This window comes from Nerophis ophidion, linkage group LG12, assembly GCF_033978795.1.
Source record: "Nerophis ophidion isolate RoL-2023_Sa linkage group LG12, RoL_Noph_v1.0, whole genome shotgun sequence".
NCBI classification, from domain to species: Eukaryota; Metazoa; Chordata; class Actinopteri; order Syngnathiformes; family Syngnathidae; genus Nerophis; species Nerophis ophidion.
This window is the reverse complement of record NC_084622.1, coordinates 56359603-56382807: the sequence shown is the minus strand read 5'-3', so window position 1 is coordinate 56382807 and position 23205 is coordinate 56359603. Positions and strand designations below refer to the sequence as shown.

The 23205-nt window shown below is 42.0% G+C and overlaps 1 protein-coding gene across 5 annotated transcripts in view; it reads right to left on the bottom strand.

The window, feature by feature from the left end:
* The window catches only part of mtss1la (MTSS I-BAR domain containing 2a), a 118654-nt gene that overhangs the window by 41745 nt on the left and 53704 nt on the right, over positions 1-23205 (bottom strand). For 4 of the 5 annotated variants that reach the window (XM_061917831.1, XM_061917833.1, XM_061917832.1 and 1 more), the window contains 2 exons: positions 883-967; positions 644-735 (listed from right to left, as the gene is read on the bottom strand). In XM_061917831.1, the coding sequence (XP_061773815.1) occupies positions 644-735; positions 883-967 (177 nt within the window). Of the gene's footprint in view, positions 1-643; positions 736-882; positions 968-16871; positions 17072-23205 lie in introns of those variants that run through there. The other variant, XM_061917834.1, reaches the window with a different exon arrangement.

The window sequence follows — 23205 nt, the reverse complement described above, 5'->3', positions numbered from 1 at the left end:
TTTCACAGTATCATGTTAGACCCGCTCGACATCCATTGCTTTCGGTCCCCTAGAGGGGGGGGGGGGGGTTGCCCACATCTGAGGTCCTCTCCAAGGTTTCTCATAGTCAGCATTGTCACTGGCGTCCCACTGGATGTGAATTCTCCCTGCCCACTGGGTGTGAGTTTTCCTTGCCCTTTTGTGGGTTCTTCCGAGGATGTTGTAGTCGTAATGATTTGTGCAGTCCTTTGAAACATTTGTGATTTGGGGCTATATAAATAAACATTGATCGGTCGGTCGGTCGGTCGGTCGGTCGGTCGGTCGGTCGGTCGGTCGGTCGGTCGGTCGGTCGGTCGGTCGGTCGGTCGGTCGGTCGTCCGTCCGTCCGTCCGTCCGTCCGTCCGTCCGTCCGTCCGTCCGTCCGTCCGTCCGTCTATCTATCTATCAAAAGAGCCACAGGTTCCCTAACCCTGTCATAGGTTATTGTGTAGAATTTTGAGGACAAAAATGAATTAATTCTATTTTGGAATAAGGCTGTAATAACACAATATGGAAAAATTTAAGCTTTGTGAATACTTTCCGGATGCACTGTACTTCACCATATTAAATATATTTCAAATTGACTTTACTTTCTGTGTCAAACTAATCTGCATATGCGTCTCACCTTTGGCATGGTCCTTGTCCAGCTGATTAGCGGTCTTTTTCCATTCTTCTATTTTGTCCTGAAGTGGCGTGACCAGGCCTTCCATTAGAGCACTGCAGTGATGAGGACACAGTCAGAAAATTGAAGGACGTGTTGCAAATTGCTTTATCTGTCACTGGGAGAAGAAGGTCAGATGAAATGGAATCGGAGCTAAGGCCACTCATCCCACTCAAGGCCAGAGAAGATAAACAAACACTTACTTGGTAAAGTGGCGTAATTTAGCCTCAATGCTGCGATGTCGCATGCACATCCTAGTCAGGGCGGAGCCAATATCTCTGGTGGCACCTTGAAAAGACAGCACAAACATAGACATTTTAATGTTTATTGTTCTCCGGTCAATTTTAGCCCATAGTGTATACATCCCTAAAACGATGCAACGTATGACTTCCTTGAACAGATTATATTATATAATGCCACCGTCAATGACTCTTACCATAATATGTTCCGTCAACCACCTTCTCAGTTGGTTATTTATGCCTCATATAACCTACACTTATATGTATAGGGACGGCGTGGCGCAGTGGAAGAGTGGCCGTGCGCAACCCGAGGGTCCCTGGTTCAAATCCCACCTAGTACCAACCTCGTCACGTCCGTTGTGTCCTGAGCAAGACACTACACCCTTGCTCCTGATGGGTGCTGGTTGGCGCCTTGCATGGCAGCTCCCTCCATCAGTGTGTGAATGTGTGTGTGAATGGGTAAATGTGGAAGTAGTGTCAAAGCGCTTTGAGTACCTTGAAGGTAGAAAAGCGCTATACAAGTACAACCCATTTATCATTTATTTATTTACACTTATTCAGCCTGTTGTTCACTATTCTTTATTTATTTTAAATTGCCTTTCAAATGTCTATTCTTGGTGTTGGGTTTTCCATCCATCCATTTTCTACCGCTTATTTCCTTTCGGGGTTGCGGGGGGCGCTGGCGCCTATCTCAGCTACAATCGGGCGGAAGGCGGAGTACACCCTGGACAAGTCGCCACCTCATCGCAGGGCCAACACAGATAGACAGACAACATTCACACTCACATTCACACACTAGGGCCAATTTAGTGTTGCCAATCAACCTATCTCCAGGTGCATGTCTTTATCAAATAAATTTCCCCAAAAAATTAGACTTATACTCCAGTGCAATTTATAAATGTTTTTTTCCGTCTTTATTATACATTTTCGGCAGGTGCGACTTACACTCCGGAGCGACTTATATTCCGAAAAATGCGGAATATATCCACTCAAACAACGAGGTCATTGTTTCCCTGCTATATTGTGGTCATTTATGATTAAATATGTAAGAATTTAACAGTTATAAAAATACTGAGAGTTTGACTAAATATACTTTCACTCTTTAGAGAACTAATTAAAAACAGCGAGTGAGTTACCAGTGGCTCATATGCTAATGGTTGGAGACCGCTGCCCTAGAGCAGTGGTTCTCAACCTTTTTTCAGTGATGTACCCAATGTGAACATTTTTTTAAATGCAAGTACCCCCTAATCAGAGCAAAGCATTTTTGGTTGAAAAAAACTGATAAAGAAGTAAAATACAGCACTATGTCAAATATTGCTCATTTGTCGTGGTCTTTCTTGAACTATTTGGAAAATAAGATATAAGAATAACTAAAAACTTGTTAAAAAAATAAACAAGTGGTTCAATTATAAATACAGATTTCTACACATAGAAGGAGTGAAGTGAAGTGAATTATATTTACATAGCGCTTTTCTCTAGTGACACAAAGCACTTTACGTTGTGAAATCAATCTATCAATGTTTATTTATATAACCCTAAATCACAAGTGTCTCAGAGGGCTGCACAAACCACAACGACATCCTCGGTACAGAGCCCACATAAAGGCAAGGAAAAACGCACCGCAGTGGGACGTCGGCGACAGTGACTATGAGAAACCTTGGAGAGGACCGCATATGTGGGCAACCCCCCATTATCTAAGTTACATTTAAACCACTGTGGGTGGCACTGGGTGCAGGTGGGTTAAGTGTCTTACCTAAGGACACAACAGCATTAACTAGGATGGCAGAAGCGGGGATGAAACCTGGAACCCTCAAGTTGCTGGCACGGCCAACAGAGCTGTACTACCTGGGTACTTAAAGTGCCCTCTTTGGGGATTGTAATAGAGATCCATCTGGATACATCAACTTAATTCTAAACATTTCTTCACAAAAAAAGAAATCTTTAACATCAATATTTATGGAACGTGCACAAAAAAATCGAGCTGTCAACACTGAATATTGCATTGTTGCATTTCTTTTCACAGTTTATGAACTTACATTCATATTTTGATGAAGTATTAATCAAAAAATATATTTATAAGGGATTTTGGAATTGTTGCTATTTTTAGAATATATAAAAAAAATTCTCACGTACCCCTTGGCATACCTTCAAGTACCCCCATTTGAGGACCACTGCCCTAGAGAATGCTGCCCTGCACAATTGTCTATGTGGCTCATACCTAAAACTGCCACAATTTGTTAGAACAAAAAATTATATCATAAATGGGTTGTACTTGTATAGCGCTTTTCTACCTTCAAGGTACTCAAAGCGCTTTGACACTACTTCCACATTCACCCATTCACACACACATTCACACACTGATGGAGGGAGCTGCCATGCAAGGCGCCAACCAGCACCCATCAGGAGCAAGGGTGAAGTGTCTTGCTCAGGACACAACGGACGTGACGAGGTTGGTACTAGGTGGGATTTGAACCAGGGACCCTCGGGTTGCGCACGGCCACTCTCCCACTATATAGGGTAACAGTGAATAAGTGTTACCCTATATATATATATATTCATGTATAATATACATATCTATTAGAGGTGCGATGTGCCACATTGTAATCGTATGCATGTTCAGAAATAACGAGTTCAAAAAAAATATCACATTAATTACGTATGCGGATTCATCACCTTTGTTTTGACTGTACATGTTTCTTTAGCTTAACCGTGGATGGTTACCTGAAAGGCAGAGATCAGGTCAATTCATACGTTAAGTGCAAAGATGAGTGAGGAGACTCAGGCTGGTTTGATTGGTTACAAAGTTTGCTCCAAAATACATCTCAATGGGACTTTAGATAGTAGTGTTAAAAATAATAGGATGTGCATTCAGTTATAATGTTTTTTAAAAATCTTTCTTAATGCCTTTCTGAAACATGCACCTGGGGATAGGTTGATTGGCAACACTAAATTGGCCCTAGTGTGTGAATGTGAGTGTGAATGTTGTCCGTCTATCTGTCAGGCTTTCCCCTGACAGTTTGTCTATGTTTTTAGTTTTTTCCTCTGCATTTGTCTGTTTCCTCTGTGTTTAGTATCTCCTGTCTTTAGTTCCTGTCTAGTGCTCTTATTTTGGTTCAGCTTCCTGTCTTGTTCCCTGAGTGCTGTGTTCCTCCTAAGCTGCGGCTGATTGGCACCTGGCCACACCTGTTCCCAATCAGCCTGCTCCTATTTGTACCTGCTTTGTCGTGTGTCAGTTGCTGGTTCATTGTATTGTATTGTAGTGGCGCAGTGGAAGAGTGGCCGTGCGCAACCCGAGGGTCCCTGGTTCAAATCACACCTAGTACCAACCTCGTCACGTCCGTTGTGTCCTGAGCAAGACACTTCACCCTTGCTCCTGATGGGTGCTGGTTGGCGCCTTGCATGGCAGCTCCCTCCATCAGTGTGTGAATGTGTGTGTGAATGGGTAAATGTGGAAGTAGTGTCAAAGCGCTTTGAGTACCTTGAAGGTAGAAAAGCGCTATACAAGTACAACCCATTTATTATTTATCATTTATTGTCGTTGCCACATATCACTCTTGTCGTGCTACCTGTCTTGTCGTTTGTTACAGCTACTACCTGTCATGCTACATTTTGTCCTGGTCGTCGTAGCGGTAAGCTGTTTCTGTTAGCATTAGTTAGTTCCAGTTTTTCTGTCTGCTATCCACTAGCTTCCATGCTAAAGTTCCTTTTTGTTTTCTAGCTTCCAGTGCTAGCTCCCTTAGTTTGTTATTCCGCCCACGTGCGTGCTTTTTGTTTGTTCTTGTTTAGTTTGAATTAACTCATCTTTTCCTATTCTATGCCTGCCTCCGTCTCTGCATCTTGGGGTTCATCAACAAATAACTCTGACACTATCTGTGTTGGCCCTGTGATGAGGTGGCGACTTGTCCAGGGTGTACCCCGCCTTCTGCCCGAATGTAGCTGAGATAAGCTCCGGTACGCCCTGCGACCCCAAAAGGGACAAGCAGTAGGAAATGGATGGATAAATAGCATTAGTGTCAAAATATTGTGGCATTTTTTTAAGTTATTATAAATGATGCAAGCTAGTAATTTACTGCAATTAATCATGATTAACCACATCTCGGGCAGCATGGTGATAGAGGGGTTAGTGCATCTGCCTCACAATCAAAGGTCCTGAGTAGTTCTGGGTTCAATCCCAGGCTTGGGATCTTTTTGTTTGGAGTTTGCATGTTCTCCCCTTGACTGTCTGTGTGGGTTCCCTCCGGGTACTCGGGTTTCCTCCCACTTCCAAAGACATGCACCTGGGGATAGGTTGATTGGCAACACTAAAATTGGCCCTAGTGTGTGAATGTGAGTATGAAAGTTGTCCATCTGTGTTGGCCCTGTGATGAGGTGGCGACTTGTCCAGGGTGTAAACCGGCTTCCGCCAGATTGTAGCTGAGATAGGCACCAGCGACCCCAAAAGGGAATAAGTCAAATGGATGGACGGATGGATAACCACATCTCAATGTGATTAATCCGATTAAAAATGTACCATTTGACAGTACGAAATAAATATATCCATCCATCCATTTTCTACCGCAATATTGACATGTATGCAAAATACAAATATACAAAATACAACAAAATCAATCTTTAATATCCCGAGGGCGAATTGGATGAATACATCTTTATCTAATCTAAGATAATGGCACAACCAAGTGGTAGAGATCCATCCATCCATCCATCCATCTTCTTCCGCTTATCCGAGGTCGGGTCGCGGGGGCAACAGCCTAAGCAGGGAAACCCAGACTTCCCTCTCCCCAGCCACTTCGTCTAGCTCTTCCCGGGGGATCCCAAGGCAGACATAGTCTTCCCAACGTGTCCTGGGTCTTCTCCGTGGCCTCCTACCGGTTGGACGTGCCCTAAACACCTCCCTAGGGAGGCGTTCGGGTGGCATCCTGACCAGATGCCCGAACCACCTCATCTGGCTCCTCTCGATGTGGAGGAGCAGCGGCTTTACTTTGAGTTCCTCCCGGATGGCAGAGCTTCTCACCCTATCTCTAAGGGAGAGCCCCGCCACCCGGCGGAGGAAACTCATTTCGGCCGCTTGTACCCGTGATCTTATCCTTTCGGTCATGACCCAAAGCTCATGACCATAGGTGAGGATGGGAACGTAGATCGACCGGTAAATTGAGAGCTTTGCCTTCCGGCTCAGCTCCTTCTTCACCACAACGGATCGGTACAACGTCCGCATTACTGAAGACGCCGCACCGATCCGCCTGTCGATCTCACGATCCACTCTTCCCCCACTCGTGAACAAGACTCCTAGGTACTTGAACTCCTCCACTTGGGGCAGGGTCTCCTCTCCAACCCGGAGATGGCACTCCACCCTTTTCCGGGCGAGAACCATGGACTCGGACTTGGAGGTGCTGATTCACACTCGGCTGCGAACCGATCCAGCGAGAGCTGAAGATCCCGGTCAGATGAAGCCATCAGGACCACATCATCTGCAAAAAGCAGAGACCTAATCCTGCGGTCACCAAACCGGAACCCCTCAACACCTTGACTGCGCCTAGAAATTCTGTCCATAAAAGTTATGAACAGAATCGATGACAAAGGAGTCCAACCCTCACTAGAAATGTGTTCGACTTACTGCCGGCAATGCGGACCAAGCTCTGGCACTGAGATCTTTATCTTTGTAAAAAAAACAACAACATTGTGTTATCAGGGACGCTTTTGCACAAGCTCTTCCACAGTATATGCTTTTCCCATCACCAGAGAGCTTTCTGCCACCGCCACAAGGTAGCAATTGTAAAACCAGAGACCGTAAAATGTCACATATGTGTAGGGAAAGCAAATATCACACATTTGCCGTCACTGTAGATTACACACCCGATCCTCGCCGGAGTGTAAATGACATCTTGAGAGAATTTCTTACTGTACTTTTCCTCTCTGCTGAAGTGTAATTAAATGGAGTCTTAAGCTCTAAAGCTCAGGCGAGCCAATGTCTCACTGATAGTTCACAGGCTGGTGTAGTATGTGGCAGCATTGATCCTCTTGTAATCTCCGCCACACATTGCTAATCGCAAGGTCTTTCACCCAACACACACACACACACACACACACACACACAGAAGCTCAAGAATGTGTGTGCATAGGTGCCCCATACAGATGTTCATGCCTCTGTATAGACAGGTGGTGCAATTAACCCTCCCCCCCCCATCTTTCCCAAAGTACTTAGCCCTTCTTTCCTGGAGGAAAAAGGAGGGAACCTGTAAGGGGATATCCCTCTATTCTTCCCTGGCTTCTCTGCCTTTCCTGTTCTCTCTGTTTGCTAAACACCATTCATGCAGGGGGGAGAGACAGAAACTGACTCGAAACTTCCCTCCAAAACCAGGCCGTGAACTGAATGAAGTTCATAGCGAATGAAATAGACGCTCTAGAACGCTGAGATCTGAGCTCTATTACTGTAAAGCAGGGGTCACCAACCTTTTTGAAACCAAGAGCTACTTCTTGGGTACTGATTAATGCAAAGGTTTGATACACACTTAAATAAATTGCCAGAAATAGCCAATTTGCTCAATTTACCTTTAATAAATAAATCTGTATATATTAAAAAATGGGTATTTCTGTCCGTCATTACGTTGTATATTTTTTTTCCTTTTACGGAAGGTTTTTTGTAGAGAATAAATGATGAAAACAACATTTAATTGAATGGTTCAAAGGTGGAGAAAACACGAAAAAAATGAAAATAAAATTTTGAAACAGTTTATCTTCAATTTCGACTCTTTAAAATTCAAAATTCAACTGAAAAAAATTAATAGAAAAACTAGCTAATTCCACTCTTTTTGAAAAAAATAGAAAAAAGAATTTATGGAACATCATTAGTAATTTTTCCTGATTAAGATTAATTTTAGAATTTTGATGACATGTTTTAAATATGTTAAAATCCAATCTGCACTTTGTTAGAATATATAACAAATTGGACCAAGCTATATTTCTAACAAAGACAAATCATTATTTCTTCTAGATTTTCCAGAACAAAAATTTTAAAAGAAATTCAAAAGACTTTGAAACAAGATTTAAATTTAATTGTACAGATTTTCTAAATTTGCCGAAATAATTTTTGGGAATTTTAATCATAAGTTTGAAGAAATATTTCACAAATATTCTTCGTTTAAAAAACAGAAGCTAAAATGAAAAATCAAATTAAAATGTATTTATTTATTATTCTTTACAATAAAATTAAAAAAAAGACTTGAACATTGATTTAAATTGTCAGGAAAGAAGAGGAAGGAATTTAAAAGGTAAATAGGTATATGTGTTTAAAAATCCTAAAATCATTTTAAAGTTGTATTTTTTCTCTAAAATTGTCTTTCTGATTGTTATAAGAAGAAAAGTAAAAAAAATAAATGAATTTATTCAAACAAGTGAAGACCAAGTCTTTAAAATATTTTCTTGGATTTTCAAATTCTATTTTAGTTTTGTCTCTCCATCCATCCATTTTCTACCGCTTATTCCTTTTCGGGGTCGCGGGGGGCGCTGGCGCCTATCCCAGCTACAATCGGGCGGAAGGCGGGGTACACCCTGGACAAGTCGCCACCTCATCACAGGGCCAACACAGATAGACAGACAACATTCACACACTAGGGCCAATTTAGTGTTGCCAATCAACCTATCCCCAGGTGCATGTCTTTGGAAGTGGGAGCAAGCCGGAGTACCCGGAGGGAACCCACGCATTCACGGGGAGAACATGCAAACTCCACACAGAAAGATCCCTAGCCTGGATTTGAACCCAGGACTGCAGGACCTTCGTATTGTGAGGCAGACGCACTAACCCCTCTGCCACCGTGAAGCCCAGTTTTGTCTCTCTTAGAATTAAAAATGTCGAGCAAAGCGAGACCAGCTAGCTAGTAAATAAATACAATTTAAAAAATATAGGCAGCTCACTGGTAAGTGCTGCTATTTGAGCTATTTTTAGAACAGGCCAGCGGGCTACTCATCTGGTCCTTACAGGCGTTGGTGACCCCTGCTGTAAAGAAAGTGTGTTACTAAGAGACAAAGACCCACCGCTGTGTCAACACTGCAGTTTAAAGCTGCAGACATGGTTGTTGTGTTGTTTGTGTTGAAAAAGGAAGAGAGGGTCATCAATTGACAGAATCATTTCCTAAGTTGACTGAGGAAGATGGTAGAGGTTAGAGGTCTGGGGCGTGGAAGTGGAACACACACTCACTGCACTAAATGTCATTATGAACACCTCAATAGATAATAATAAGTCATATACTATATTGGGATATGAGATCCATTATTTATTTTTTTAAACTATTAAATGAACCTAAAGTATTACTTATTTTATCTTTGTGGAAAGTATTGGAGACAATATGTTCTCACGCTTATGAGATGTGATGAAAGTGTAAGCCACTGTGACACTAATGTTAATTTTTTTAAATGTTTTTATTTTATGTTTATAAATACCGTATTTTTCGGACCATAGGTCTCAGTTTTTTTCATAGTTTTGTACTTATACTCAGGAGCGACTTATGTGTGAAATTATTAACATATTACCGTAAAATATCAAACAATATTATTTAGCTCATTCAAGTAAGAGACTAGACGTATAAGATTTCATTGGATTTAGGGATTAGGAGTGACAGATAGTTTGGTAAACATATAGCATGTTCTATATGTTATAGTTATTTGAATGACTCTTACCATAATATGTTAGGTTAACATACCAGGCACCTTCTCAGTTGGTTATTTATGCCTCATATAACGTACACTTATTCAGCCTGTTGTTCACTATTCTTTATTTATTTTGAATTGCCTTTCAAATGTCTATTCTTGGTGTTGGGTTTTATCAAATAAATATCCCCAAAAATGTGACTTATACTTCAATGCGACTTATATATGTTTTTTCCTTCTTTATTATGCATTTCGGCAGGTGCGACTTATACTCCGGAGCGACTTATACTCCGAAGAATACGGTAGCTTTGGTGATAATGACAATGAGGGATTAGTTATCACTGCTATGTTGTAATTCTTTTTCATATTGATACTGTTGTTGATATTATTCTTTTTTTTTTTTTACTACTTTTTGATTGTTTTGTGTCATTTAGATTGCTATTCTGAATGTTGTTGGGGCGGGTTTGATTTTGGAATTGGAATTTTATAATTATGATATTATTGTGTATTATTTTGTTGGATTGATTAATAAAATAAATGTAAAAAATCAAATAAAATATTAAATAAATAAATTTTATATATATGTATATATATATTTTTTTTTCTAATCATTTAATATTTGTTTTTATTAATCAGTCCAACAAAATAATACACAATATATATGTGTGTATATATATATAGAAAAAAATAGAATATACATATATATATATTATATATACATATGTATATATATACATATGTATATATATATGTATATATATGAACTTATGAAGGTTAATTTTTTTCTTTATTATACAAGCCTTTTTGTACACAGAATTTATGTAACTGATTTTTTTCCATTTGAATTTTGTGAACTTAAATTTTATACATACAATTTCATTGAAAAATAAACTAGGAAAAAAATGTGTGTGTTTAAAAATCCAGTGTTTGAAATTCAGTGTGGGGAAATTCATCCATCCATCCATCCATTTTCTACCGCTTATTCCCTTTTGGGGTCGCGGGGGGCGCTGGCGCCTGTCTCAGCCACAGTCGGGCGGAAGGCGAGGTACACCCTGGACAAGTCGCCACCTCATCGCAGGGCCAACACAGATAGACAGACAACATTCACACACTAGGGCCAATTTAGTGTTGCCAATCAACCTATCCCCATCAGTGTATAAAAATATGGGGTTTTAAAATTCAGCGCCGAAAAACTAGCTGTTTTGAAAGGCAAGACCCACTTCCAGTAAATTAGGCCTGAAGCAATCGATCCTGTCCTCGAACCAAGTCAATGAAGTGTCACGTTTGAAGTCACGTGACACAGGTCTTACCAAGAGATATGTTATGCAGCTCGGGCCATCTAATCTGCTTTATGTGCTTGGATCCCTTTTTATGGACACTATAAACATGTGGAGGTTGCTGTGCATTAGGGGGAAAAATCCAGAGATTCCGCAAAAAAGGATGAAAGCTGATCACACGATGGTATAAACACTCGCACAATGATGACTGATACTAACAGACCAGCTAAAGAAACGGAATTACGGTTTGTTTTTTACTGAATAAAACACTCAGAATGTACATTAAAATACAGAATGTGGGATCTACACCAGTAACTATAAACCATAAAACACTGAATACTGAGAATATGTGAACGTTACTTAGTTTGGAAACATCCAGTAGACCACATTGAAATGTTTATTATAATGTGATTTGTTATTCCTTTACCCAGACCTGTGTGTTTACTTCCGTACATGACGGTCTCGGCTACAACTGTTGCCTTCCTCAGAGGTTGCTACATGATGTTGCTGTGACGAACACACAGGTCTGGCTATAAGAATAACAAAATTGTCGCGCCTGTAAGTTTATGTTTTGGGTTTGGTCAGGCTATGTTTAGTTTTTTGGACATTTAAGTTCTGTCTTGGCACTTCCTGGTTTGTTTTTGTCTCCATGCCAACTCATTAGTTTTCACCTGTCATGTCACGTCCCTGTCCTCAGCCTCACACCTGTTTTCACTAATTATCATAGCTACTTAAGTCACTCTTTTTCTTGTCTTCATTCTGGGATCTTCACACACGCACGCACCCTACCCATGCTGCGCTACATGCCCTCGAACACCTCGTTATTCATGCCCCTTGTTTCGCTCCAAGTAAGTTTTTGTATTTATGCCTCAGTGCTAGTATTGTTTTGTTTATGCCACAGCTAGTGTCTTTTGTTTCGTTTGTATATAGTCATGCCATTGTGCTGTTTAAGTTTATAGTTAATTGTCTTTCATGCCATCGAGCAAGTGTTTTTGTTTTCCCTGTTTTGTATATATTATACAAATAAAAGATGTACTCACAGTCACGTCTCGCCCGTGCAAATCATTCTCTGCATCGGAGAAACAACTTTAATCCAAGCCTAGTTGTGACAAAAATGCATTATTTTTTAAAGCTTTTTTGAATCCCTAATGAACCTCTTTGGATTTATTTTTAATGTATTGTGCCAAGGTCCTGTTTTGCAGGACCAGTGTCACATGACTTTAAACTTGACACCTCAATGGCTGGTTCTGAGACAAAATTCTTTAACCGGAAGTGGGTCTTGCATTTTGAAGCAGCATTTTTTTCTGCAGTCAATTTTAATACACTGCCTTTTTAAAACACAGAATTTCTAAACATACGCATTTTGCTACCAAATTTTTCTTCACTGAAATAGTCAACATTATTTGATGTAAACAAATTCAGTTCACAAATTTCAAATGCAAAAGAATCAGTAGCATAAATCCAGTGTTAACAAAAGCTCTATAAGTGAAGACAAAAAATACCCTCTTTACATACCTTTCTGACAATGCCAAAAAGAACTAATGCACTGCAAAATAAGGGACATTTCCCAGGAAAATAAGGGGAAGGATTGATGAATGTGACTCGAATTCAGCATTATTATCCTTGTCAAGGCAGATTATATGATACAGCTGGTGTTCCTAATGTTGTGTCCAATGGGTGTTGCACCTTTACATTGCAGTTGTGTTTGTAGTGACAAAGTTACCGCAAAGGAATGCACACTCTGTCATGCAGGACATGTGCACTCAGGTCAACATTACAGGGCGCCCACAGCTGTGAAATAGCTCAGAAACAGGACATGGCGGGAGAGTCCGAGACAAATGTGAACTTTCTTTAACAGCCGAGAGCTCCCAACTCCCACCTCTTCATGTGCAATCCAATTCTGCATATACCGCCCTGCTATATTCTCCTCAACACATCTCCTCTCTTCTTTGCCCTCCCAGCGGAGGATCAACTGACAGCTACATCCTGGGGAGGTCCAGAGGCTTCCTGGACTCATCCAAGAGTCATTCTGGCCTCTGGCCTCCACCGGATAGGATGGGACGGTATGGAGCACTCCCACGGCACACTGGCATGTGACAAACATATACAAGCAGGGGAAAATAGCATTTTGTTTGCATTTTTATAAATCGAAAATAAAAACAAATACGATTTTATTAGGTATCTAATTGCATAATTTAGTAATGTGTTATTATTCTACTTGTGAATTTACTGTTAATAGCTGGTACCTTTCTGCTGCAACATTGTTCTCTCTAAAACTTATTTTAAAATGTGATAAGCACTAATTCTTCTGTTGTTTTGATACTTTTCATTAGTTTTGGGCGATACTTCAAATTTTGGTATGGATCCAACACCAAGTAGTTACAGCGGTCCTTATACCAATTCTCACACTGATATTTCAAATTTTAAAGATTGTTGAATTAAAAAAAAAATATCACTTATCAACTATAATGAGACAAAAACACAGGATGGCCGTCAATTGAATATTCAAATTATTTCCTTATTCCATCCATCCATCCATTTCCTACCGCTTATTCCCTTTCGGGGTCGCGGGGGGCGCTGGCGCCTATCTCAGCTACAATCGGGCGGAAGGCAGGGTACACCCTGGACAAGTCGCCACCTCATCGCAGGGCCAACACAGATAGACAGACAACATTCACACTCACATTCACACACTAGGGCCAATTTAGTGTTGCCAATCAACCTATCCCCAGGTGCATGTCTTTGGAGGTGGGAGGAAGCCGGAGTACCTGGAGTCGAACCCACGCATTCACGGGGAGAACATGCAAACTCCACACAGAAAGATCCCGAGCCTGGATTTGAACCCAAGACTGCAGGAACTTCGTATTGTGAGGCAGACGCACTAACCCCTCTGCCACCGTGAAGCCCCTATTTCCTTATTCCCTTTTATACAATATTTATAGCAAAATAAAGTCCATCCATCCATCCATTTCCTACCGCTTATTCCCTTTTGGGGTCGCGGGGGGCGCTGGCGCCTATCTCAGCTGCAATCGGGCGGAAGGCGGGGTACACCCTGGACAAGTTGCCACCTCATCGCAGGGCCAACAGAAAGACAGACAACATTCACACACTAGGGCATATTTAGTGTTGCCAATCAACTTATCCCCAGGTGCATGTCTTTGGAAGTGGGAGGAAGCCGGAGTACCCGGAGGGAACCCACGCATTCACGGGGAGAACATGCAAACTCCACACAGAAAGATCCCGAGCCTGGATTTGAACCCAAGACTGCAGGAACTTCGTATTGTGAGGCAGACGCACTAACCCCTCTGCCACCGTGAAGCCCCTATTTCCTTATTCCCTTTTATACAATATTTATAGCAAAATAAAGTCCATCCATCCATCCATTTCCTACCGCTTATTCCCTTTGGGTTTGCGGGGGGCGCTGGTGCCTATCTCAGCTACAATCGGGCGGAAAGCGGGGCACACCCTGGACAAGTCACCACCTCATCGCAGGGCGCAAAATAAAGTCAATAGTGCAAATTACCTAAATATAAGCAACAACTACTTTGCTCTGATTTAAATACTTTGGTTTTTGCCCTTAAAGTCCTCCTGAGTTTGGAAACAATAACCAAAAATGACAAAATAAATACTTATTTTTTTGTGCTATCAAACAGTATCAGTATTATCACCCTAGTATTAACCATATACTGACGCTACACTTGGTATCATTACTGTCTATATTTGTATCGATCCGCTTTCTTATGTTAGTGATTTTTGGGGTTTTGTAGTTTTTAAATTGTTTCCTGTCATTTTGGCTATTGTTCGGTTTTTCACGTATTTCTCTTTCGTAGACCTTTCTGGGCCTGATGAGGCGGCGGAGCCAAGTGTCCCACCTGAGACTGATCAGGTATTTAGGCCTCCTTAAGGAGTGTGCTGCATGTATCTGTTTTGGATCGTTGCTTGGATTTTTTTGACCTCCTTGTTGTCATGCTCCTGGTTTTGCAAATAATATTGCTGTATTTTTCGGACCATAGGGTGCAACGGATTAGAAGGCGCACTGCCCATGAGCGTGTCTATTTTCATAAAAAAGCGCATTAAAGGGGTGATATTATCCATTTTTTTTCTACCGCTTATTCCCTTTCGGGGTCGCGGGGGGCGCTGGCGCCTATCTCAGCTACAATCGGGCGGAAGGCGGGGTACACCCTGGACAAGTCGCCACCTCATCGCAGGGCCAACACAGATAGACAGACAACATTCACACTCACATTCACACACTAGGGCCAATTTAGTGTTGCCAATCAACCTATCCCCAGGTGCATGTCTTTGGAAGTGGGAGGAAGCCGGAGTACCCGGAGGGAACCCACGCAGTCACGGGGAGAACATGCAAACTCCACACAGAAAGATCCCGAGCCTGGATTTGAACCCAGGACTGCAGAAACTTCGTGTGATATTATGATATATTTTTTTCAATACATTTAAGACACTTTATTATAGTGTAATGGTGGTTATTTGATCAAAATGTTGCATAGATTATGTTTTATAGACCAGCAGTTTTCTGACCGTGTTTTCAGGATGCATTGTTTTGTGGGTGGTCTTATTTACGTGCCTCCACTTTGACAGTGTCGTATCCCCGTCATCTTTTGTTGTACTGGTAGATTTTAGCTCTTCCGTATAACAATATACAACTTTATATTACATATGGCAACAGCAGAGGATGAATGCCCCTCAACAGAAGGAAGAAAAACCTTATTGACAGCGGCGTCCATGCGGACTAAAATGACAGACGCACGTAAAGTTTCGGGACTTATGCAGATCTCAAATACACAACAGCTTGTACCAGAAGGTAAGAAAAGTTGGTCTTTCATAATAATTTTTTTTTTTTCCAAGATGGCGCTGCTGCAGTGGCTGCTGTTGGCAGGAGCTCTGTGCTCTTGTGTCATCCTTTTGTGTTTCCCTCTTGTTTTCATGTGTTATTATATTTTTGGGCATTTTGGTCCGGGACCCTTTGGGACTGTGTGACAAGGGGTGCCACTTTCGTGACCTCTGTGGTGCTTTTTTTTGTGGACTTCTGGATCTGCCTCCCGGGAGCCTTTTGGCCATGGAGACCAGCTGCTGGGTCCCTGCTACACCAGAGTCTGTTTGGAGGGACTGGAGGAGATGCGGATGAGGGGACAGGACTGTGGAGCTAGCGCTGAGCGCTGGGACGGAGAGGCTTCGCAGTGTCTTGACTGGGTGAGCAGGTGTCGGACACCCCAGTCACCTTGGACGTATCCTCGCTCATCCATGCGGACTGGACACTGGCCGAGAGTGGAGTCGGCTGTCTTGGTTGCTTTGTTGGGTCTGCTCCTGTCTCTGGCCATGCTCCCTCCACCCCAGCGGACGATAGCGTGGAACACCGCAGAGGCCACCACAGTGTATATTTTTATTTTACTTTTTATTCATAGCTGTATGTAGAAGTGTCTGCTTGTATCTGCTGCTTTAATGTCTTTAATGTCCTCTGTGTTCTTTGATGTCTGATGTTTCCCTCTTACACACACGTAAGAGGGATGTGTACTATGGCTATGAGTTGTTGTTTTTTTCCCTTGGCCTCAGTCTGCACCCCCACTCCAGGGCCCAGGCTAAGACCCATTTTTTATTTTTTCTCTCCCCCTTGTTTACCTGTATGTCATCTTTTTTGTAAGGGGCGCTGGAAGCCGGCAGACCCGTCAGCGATCCTGTTCTGTCCCCCTGTAATGTTTGTCTGATCTTGAATGGGATTGTGCTGAAAATTGTAATTTTCCTGAAGGAACTCTCCTGACGGAATAAATAAAGTACTATCTATCTATCTATCTATCAATCTATATTGCAAAACAAAACACCAGATAATGTCTCCTAATAGGTGCCATTTTGGGGTCCTTAGACTCACACCATAATAATACCCGTATTTTGAAGTAGCCGTAAAGCGCTGACAATTGATGAAACGCAGCGGCTTTGTAGCTTACCAACGTCGTTCTAAAACAAACATTTGACAGACATCTTTTACTCTATGTTCTTCAGTTAAAATCTAACTTGTCTTACAAGAGGGGCTGGAAAAGTGATTATTCAGCAGCTCTTCACCCCTTTGGCTCAAAGGAAGCAGGACCAGCGTCGTACAGCAAACACCCACATGTGAAGGGAAAATGTTATGCAATCTCTTCATGTAGCAATAACACAGCCAACAACCAGGAGCAACTCAGCAGATTGTTAGAACCACACATCGGTAGATGCTTTAAAATCCACATTTCCATTACTTTTGCTCGTTATCCTAAAAAAAAAAAAACACGCACAAAACTGCTGACAGGAGCCCCTCTTGGGAAACTTAGGAGGCTGCAGCATCAAGGTCCAGCTAATTGTGGTCTAAATATTCAATGAATCCTGGTTCTGATTATCTCCAGGAAAGAGAAGTCCTTTAATAGGCCTGCTTTAAAGAAGGCTCCCCTGCCAAGAAACAGCGCCTCACTTCTGATGTCTTCAATATGGGAGCTTTAGGGAACTATCTCTCTCAGGTTTTATTGACTACTGATTTGGAGCGAGTATCAAACAAGGAATTGCGAGCAGTACTTGAGATTCTGTTCTGCCGTCTGGGCTGGCTGTGTTCTAAGTTTCCTGTGTCACTAGAACGTGTTTATTTGGTCTGTAGAGTGCAAAAGGCAAATAACATCCTCCATGGTTACACTTCCACGAAAAACAAGCTGCCTTAATGAGCGCTTAAAGTACGCGGAGTGGAAAAACAAGTTGCCTCTATATTGAAGCTATTATATAACTGATTTAGGACACCAAAAGACTTCCAAAGTTTGCGATTAAATAGATATGATCAAAATAGTATCACTCTGACGGAGAGTCCCGAACCATTTTAAGAGTTATTGAGGAAGCCAATCACGTAATCCGTGATGTAGAAGTAACAACCATAGAGCCATTCCCTATCAAAAATGCTAATCAAGCAGACTTTGTGAGAGCCAACAACGATTACTTTGGGTTGAGCAATAAGTTTTAGAAGCCAAGTGCTTAACAGATTGTCTCGGCTCATGTTCAAGCCCGCATGTCATCTGCGGCCCCTGCTCGCTCTGGCCGCATCGCAAAGCTGCAAACAATCTGCAATCAACGCAGCTGGGACTAACGATGACAAGCAATATAAAAACCAGCAGACCCGAGGATCCTACGCTGGAACGTAGTTCACTCTTTGTAGTAAGCATCCCGTCGCTGGTTTGCCTCCCGTGTACTTGCTCTACTTGTTGCTTCCCAGTTTCCCGTGCCTTATGCCCTTTTTGTTTCCCGCAGTGCCCTTCCTGTTTCCCATGATGGAGCTATGCGCCTTGACTCCCCTCTGGATATTGGACTGCCTCCCTGATCCTCGATCCCTGCTTGGACACGAACCTTGTTGCTCCTCTTCAGCCGCCGACCGCTTGCTTGCCCACGAACTGCCTTTTTTCCTTGCCTTCTGGTCTGACGAAGGATTCATCCAACACGCACTTACAACAAACCCTCGTTAACATTTACATTGTTAATTCTACACATCGTTTTGCACCAAACACCTGGAATAGCATACACCTCCCACACACTCATCACTAGGTTCAATAAACCTATTGAACTGAGTCCCGCTGTGGTGTCGTCTCCTTCCCCAACCGTATTTAACACAGATGTAGCTTTATTGTAACACTACTTGAGCAAATAATAAATAATAATAAGCCATAATAAAACAAAAACTTACTGTAAAATGTCCACTCTCACTGGGATGCCAACTGATGGGATGCTCACATAATTCCGTTTAGATGAAGATTCAATAATAATATTAATAATAACAATAATAATAATAATAATGCACTTTACATTTGTTAAAATATCAAAGTGCTACGAAATATAAAAAAAAGTAAAAAAGATTAAAGAAATAAAAAATTAAAAGTTAGAATATATAATAGTATTCCATTGCAATACTGATGAAGGGGGGGAAAAAAATGTTGCCGCAACTCATCTTTTTTTTCCTTTTCGCCATCTCGGGGGATGTCACAGTCGAGCAGCATCTCGGTCCTTGGCCACGTTTGTCTACCACCAGGTGAGAGATGCATGAATTATAAACTACAATTTACTTTTACCAAGTTTGAGACAAAGCAGAAGCAGCTGCTGGCTCAGTGTGTCAACAGTAGCAGCGGAAGCTAGCGTCAGCTCACCGCTATCAATGCGCCGCTAAAATAGACCATCTGCGTTGGCGCTTAAAATAATATAATGTAAACAAAGTATTGTTGTCGGTTTCTCAATGTTTTAGAGGGTTTGACGGGCGGAATAGAGGACCCTCGATCTGTTGACTCAATTGTTAGTAGGGTTGGGTATCGTTTGAATTCGAACGATTCCGATTCTTTGTTTCGATTCCGATTCCCGACGATTCTCGATTACGATTCTTCTTGTACCATGGCGGGATCAATGTGTTTGACAGGTAGTCCCTGGAAGGTGGTATGTATTTTGGGTTGAGAGTTTTCACCATATCCCTGTAAACATAAACAAACATGTAATGTTGCTGTTACTGTTTAGCCCAGTATCAATTAGCTTACCTCTGACTTTTATTGCTTAACTAACCTAAATGTTGCAGATTCCACCTCTGAAAAGGGATGCAGTCTTTTGACTATGTGTGCAGTGACCTTTCTGTGGCACCGACATCTTCCCCATTGCCGCTACGGTGAACGGAGTACGCTGAGCACATCGCGGAGCCTGGCTAGCAGGTTGTAAATTGTCGAAGAAAAATACGCGGGCTAATTTGTTAGCTGCCTCAACGTTGGCGCAAAACACATTATTTATTGCATACATATTGTTTTACTTACCGGATTCGGACTGCAGTGCAGTCACCGAGGTGAGAGGAGGAGGCAGGTCAAAGCGAATCAAAGACGGTACACGCATTTATTTGTACTCCATGAACTCGGAGGTGCTTCATCATGTTCAACGTGCATTCTCATAAGCACGAAACAGTCCTGTCGCACGTGTTACATTTCGCCGATATTTAGTTTTTTTTAGTAAAATAAAAGCCACACTTTCGACCGCCGACGCCTGCTATCCATGCTTGACTGACTAGGCTCGGCTATGCTAACACTTCTGACAGTGGGCGCTTCTTCGTTGGTGTTCAGCGGCTTCTTCTTCCCGTCGGCGGACTTATTCTTTTTTTCCGGTGGGTGGACTGGGTATCGAAACTAGGAATCGAAATTTAAACTTTTGAACGATTCCGGGAGAATCGGAAAGTTATCCCCGGTTCCAATCGATACTCGATACTCAACCCTAATTCTTAGGTATACATTATTTAAAATTTTTGCATTATTTCCGTACGACTGATCTGATAATATGGTCAGCGTACAGTGATGTAAAATCTATGGAAATTGTTGAAGATATTCGGAGCGGAATATAATGGATGCAATGGCACACAATTAAGCATATAAAATCAACATGTTTTCCCACTCTACTGCTCCTTTAAGACAGCAAAATTCCATCATTCTTGAGAGTTACAGTATTCCTCACCTTGGCACCTTGGCCGCGGACCTGACTGGGACTGACATAGACAATTAAGCCTGCCCCCTTCAGCGTCTTTCACCCTGTTAAAGTGCTGCTGAACGTGAAATGGCAGAGGCACAGAGAAGGTCACTGAGGGATAACAGATAATAACCGGCAGGAGGGGTGAAGAAGAACACCTATGGACTGACTCAATTGAACTTAAACAGCCAAGGCAGAGCAATACTGTACGCATAAGGTCTTATTCATGTAAATGCATCAACCATTCATGACACAAGCTGACTTTACCAAGATAATAATGTTTGCATTTTAATTAGCAGTGGCTCGAGGCAAACTGTTAGAAAAAGCTCTAGAACTGATGTAATGAACCACAAAACATGAACCACTGCATACAACAAGCACAATGTAAGCACAGCATTTATTACAGCATTACATTTAATAGGATGTCATCTACTCAAGGCTTGAATATATTAAAATACGTGCAAATTTAATACTCTACTCAAGTCCTACGCGGACTAGGTTGCATCTCTTCAGTGATTGTAGGAGAAGAAGCATTTATAATCATTTATGCAATGTGATTAATTAAGCCTGAAACTGTTTTGCGTTCATATTTATCACAAGGGATGTTATTAGAGATGTCTGATAATATCTGACTTCCGATATTATCGGCCGATACGTGCTTTAAAATGTAATTTCGGAAAGTATCGGTATGGGTTTCAAAAGTATCGGTATCGGTTTAAAAAAAGTAAAATGTGAATTTTTTGTGAATTATATTTATATAGCGCTTTTTCTCTAGTGACTCAAAGCGCTTTACATAGTGAAACCCAATATCTAAGTTACATTCAAACCAGTGTGGGTGGCACTGGGAGCAGGTGGGTAAAGTGTCTTGCCCAAGGACACAACAGCAGTGACTAGGATGGCGGAAGCGGGAATCGAACCTGCAACCCTCAAGTTGCTGGCACGGCCACTCTACCAACCGAGTTAAACCGTATGATTTTTTAAAACGCCGCTGACGGACATAAGGAGAAGTACAGAGCGCCAATGAACCTTAAAGGCACTGCTTTTGCGTGCCAGTTCAGTCACATAATAGCTAAGGCTTTTGACACACACAAGTGAATGCAAGGCATACTTGCTCAACAGCCATACAGGTCACACTGAGGGTGGCCGTATAAACAACTTTAACACTGTTACAAATATGCACCACACTGTGAACCCACACCAAACTAGAACGACAAACACATTTCGGGAGAACATCGGCCCTGTAACACAACATAACCGAACCCCTCGCAGCACTAGCTCTTTCGGGACGCTACAATATACACCCCCACTACCTCCTACACCCCCACCCCACCTCAAACCCGCCCCCCAAATCCCGCCCACCTCAACCTCATCATGCTCTCTCAGGGAGAGCATGTCCCAAATTCCAAGCTTTTGTTTTGAGGCATGTTAAAAAAAAATAATGCATTTTGTGACTTCAATAATAAATATGGCAGTGCCATGTTGGCATTTTTTTTCCATAACTTGAGTTGATTCATTCTGGAAAACCTTATTACATTGTTTAATGCATCCAGCGGGGCATCACAACAAAATTAGGCATAATAATGTGTTAATTCCACGACTGTATATATATATCGGTATCGGTTGATATCGGAATCGGTAATTAAGAGTTGGATAACATCGGAATATCGGATGTCGGAAAAAAAAAAAACATTATCGGACATCTCTAGATGTAATGATATCAAAATCTCATGGTACAATATTATTTCGGTATTCAGGCCACGGTACGATATCATTGCTGTAATGTCAAAAGTGAAGTGAAGAGAATTATATTTATATAGCGCTTTTTCTCTAGTGACTCAAAGCGCTTTACATAGTGAAACCCAATATCTAAGTTACATTTAAACCAGTGTGGGTGGCACTGGGAGCAGGTGGGTAAAGTGTCTTGCCCAAGGACACAACGGCAGTGACTAAGATGGCGGAAGCTGGGATCGAACCTGCAACCCTCAAGTTGCTGGCACGGCCGCTCAACCAACCGAGCTATACCGACTTGGAAAAAATGCCTTTGTGTGGAAAATTAAGTGCTACTTATTTTAAGGATTAACACACTAATGCTCAAATGTTGTAATCATCCCATCCATCCATCCATTTTCTACCGCTTATTCCCTTTTGGTGTCGCGGGGGGCGCTGGCGCCTAACTCAGCTACAATCGGGCGGAAGGCGGCGTACACCCTGGACAAGTCGCCACCTCATCACAGGGCCAACACAGACAAACAGACAACATTCACACTCACATTCACACACTAGGGCCAATTTAGTGTTGCCAATCAACCTATCCCCAGGTGCATGTCTTTGGAAGTGGGAGGAAGCCGGAGTACCCGGAGGGAACCCACGCATTCACGGGGAGAACATGCAAACTCCACACAGAAAGATGCCGAGCCTGGATTTGAACCCAGGACTGCAGGACCTTCGTATTGTGAGGCAGACGCACTAACCCCTCTGCCACCGTGAAGCCCATGTTGTAATCATATTTATTTATATTTTTTATGTACCAAAAGGTATTTTCAAAGTGTGAAGAACAGTGAAGGTACAAGTAACAAGCAAACATTAAAATACTTGATTAAAATGCCTCACAAATTGACAGCCCGGCTTCCGTCTTGGTTTTGCGTCAATAATCTTAACCGGGTGATAATTAATCAAGTGACTTCTCATATTGCTTCTATTGCCAGACTTGTAGACGATAACTGTCTAGCGATATCTGCAAACCGTATTTTGCACGTGTGTCACATTTTCACCTCTTTCATTGCCCTTGACTGCGAAGCCAAATTGCGTCCAATTCTCAGATTCTAACTTTGCAGGAGTATATAATAGCTAGAGCTTTACTGAGCTG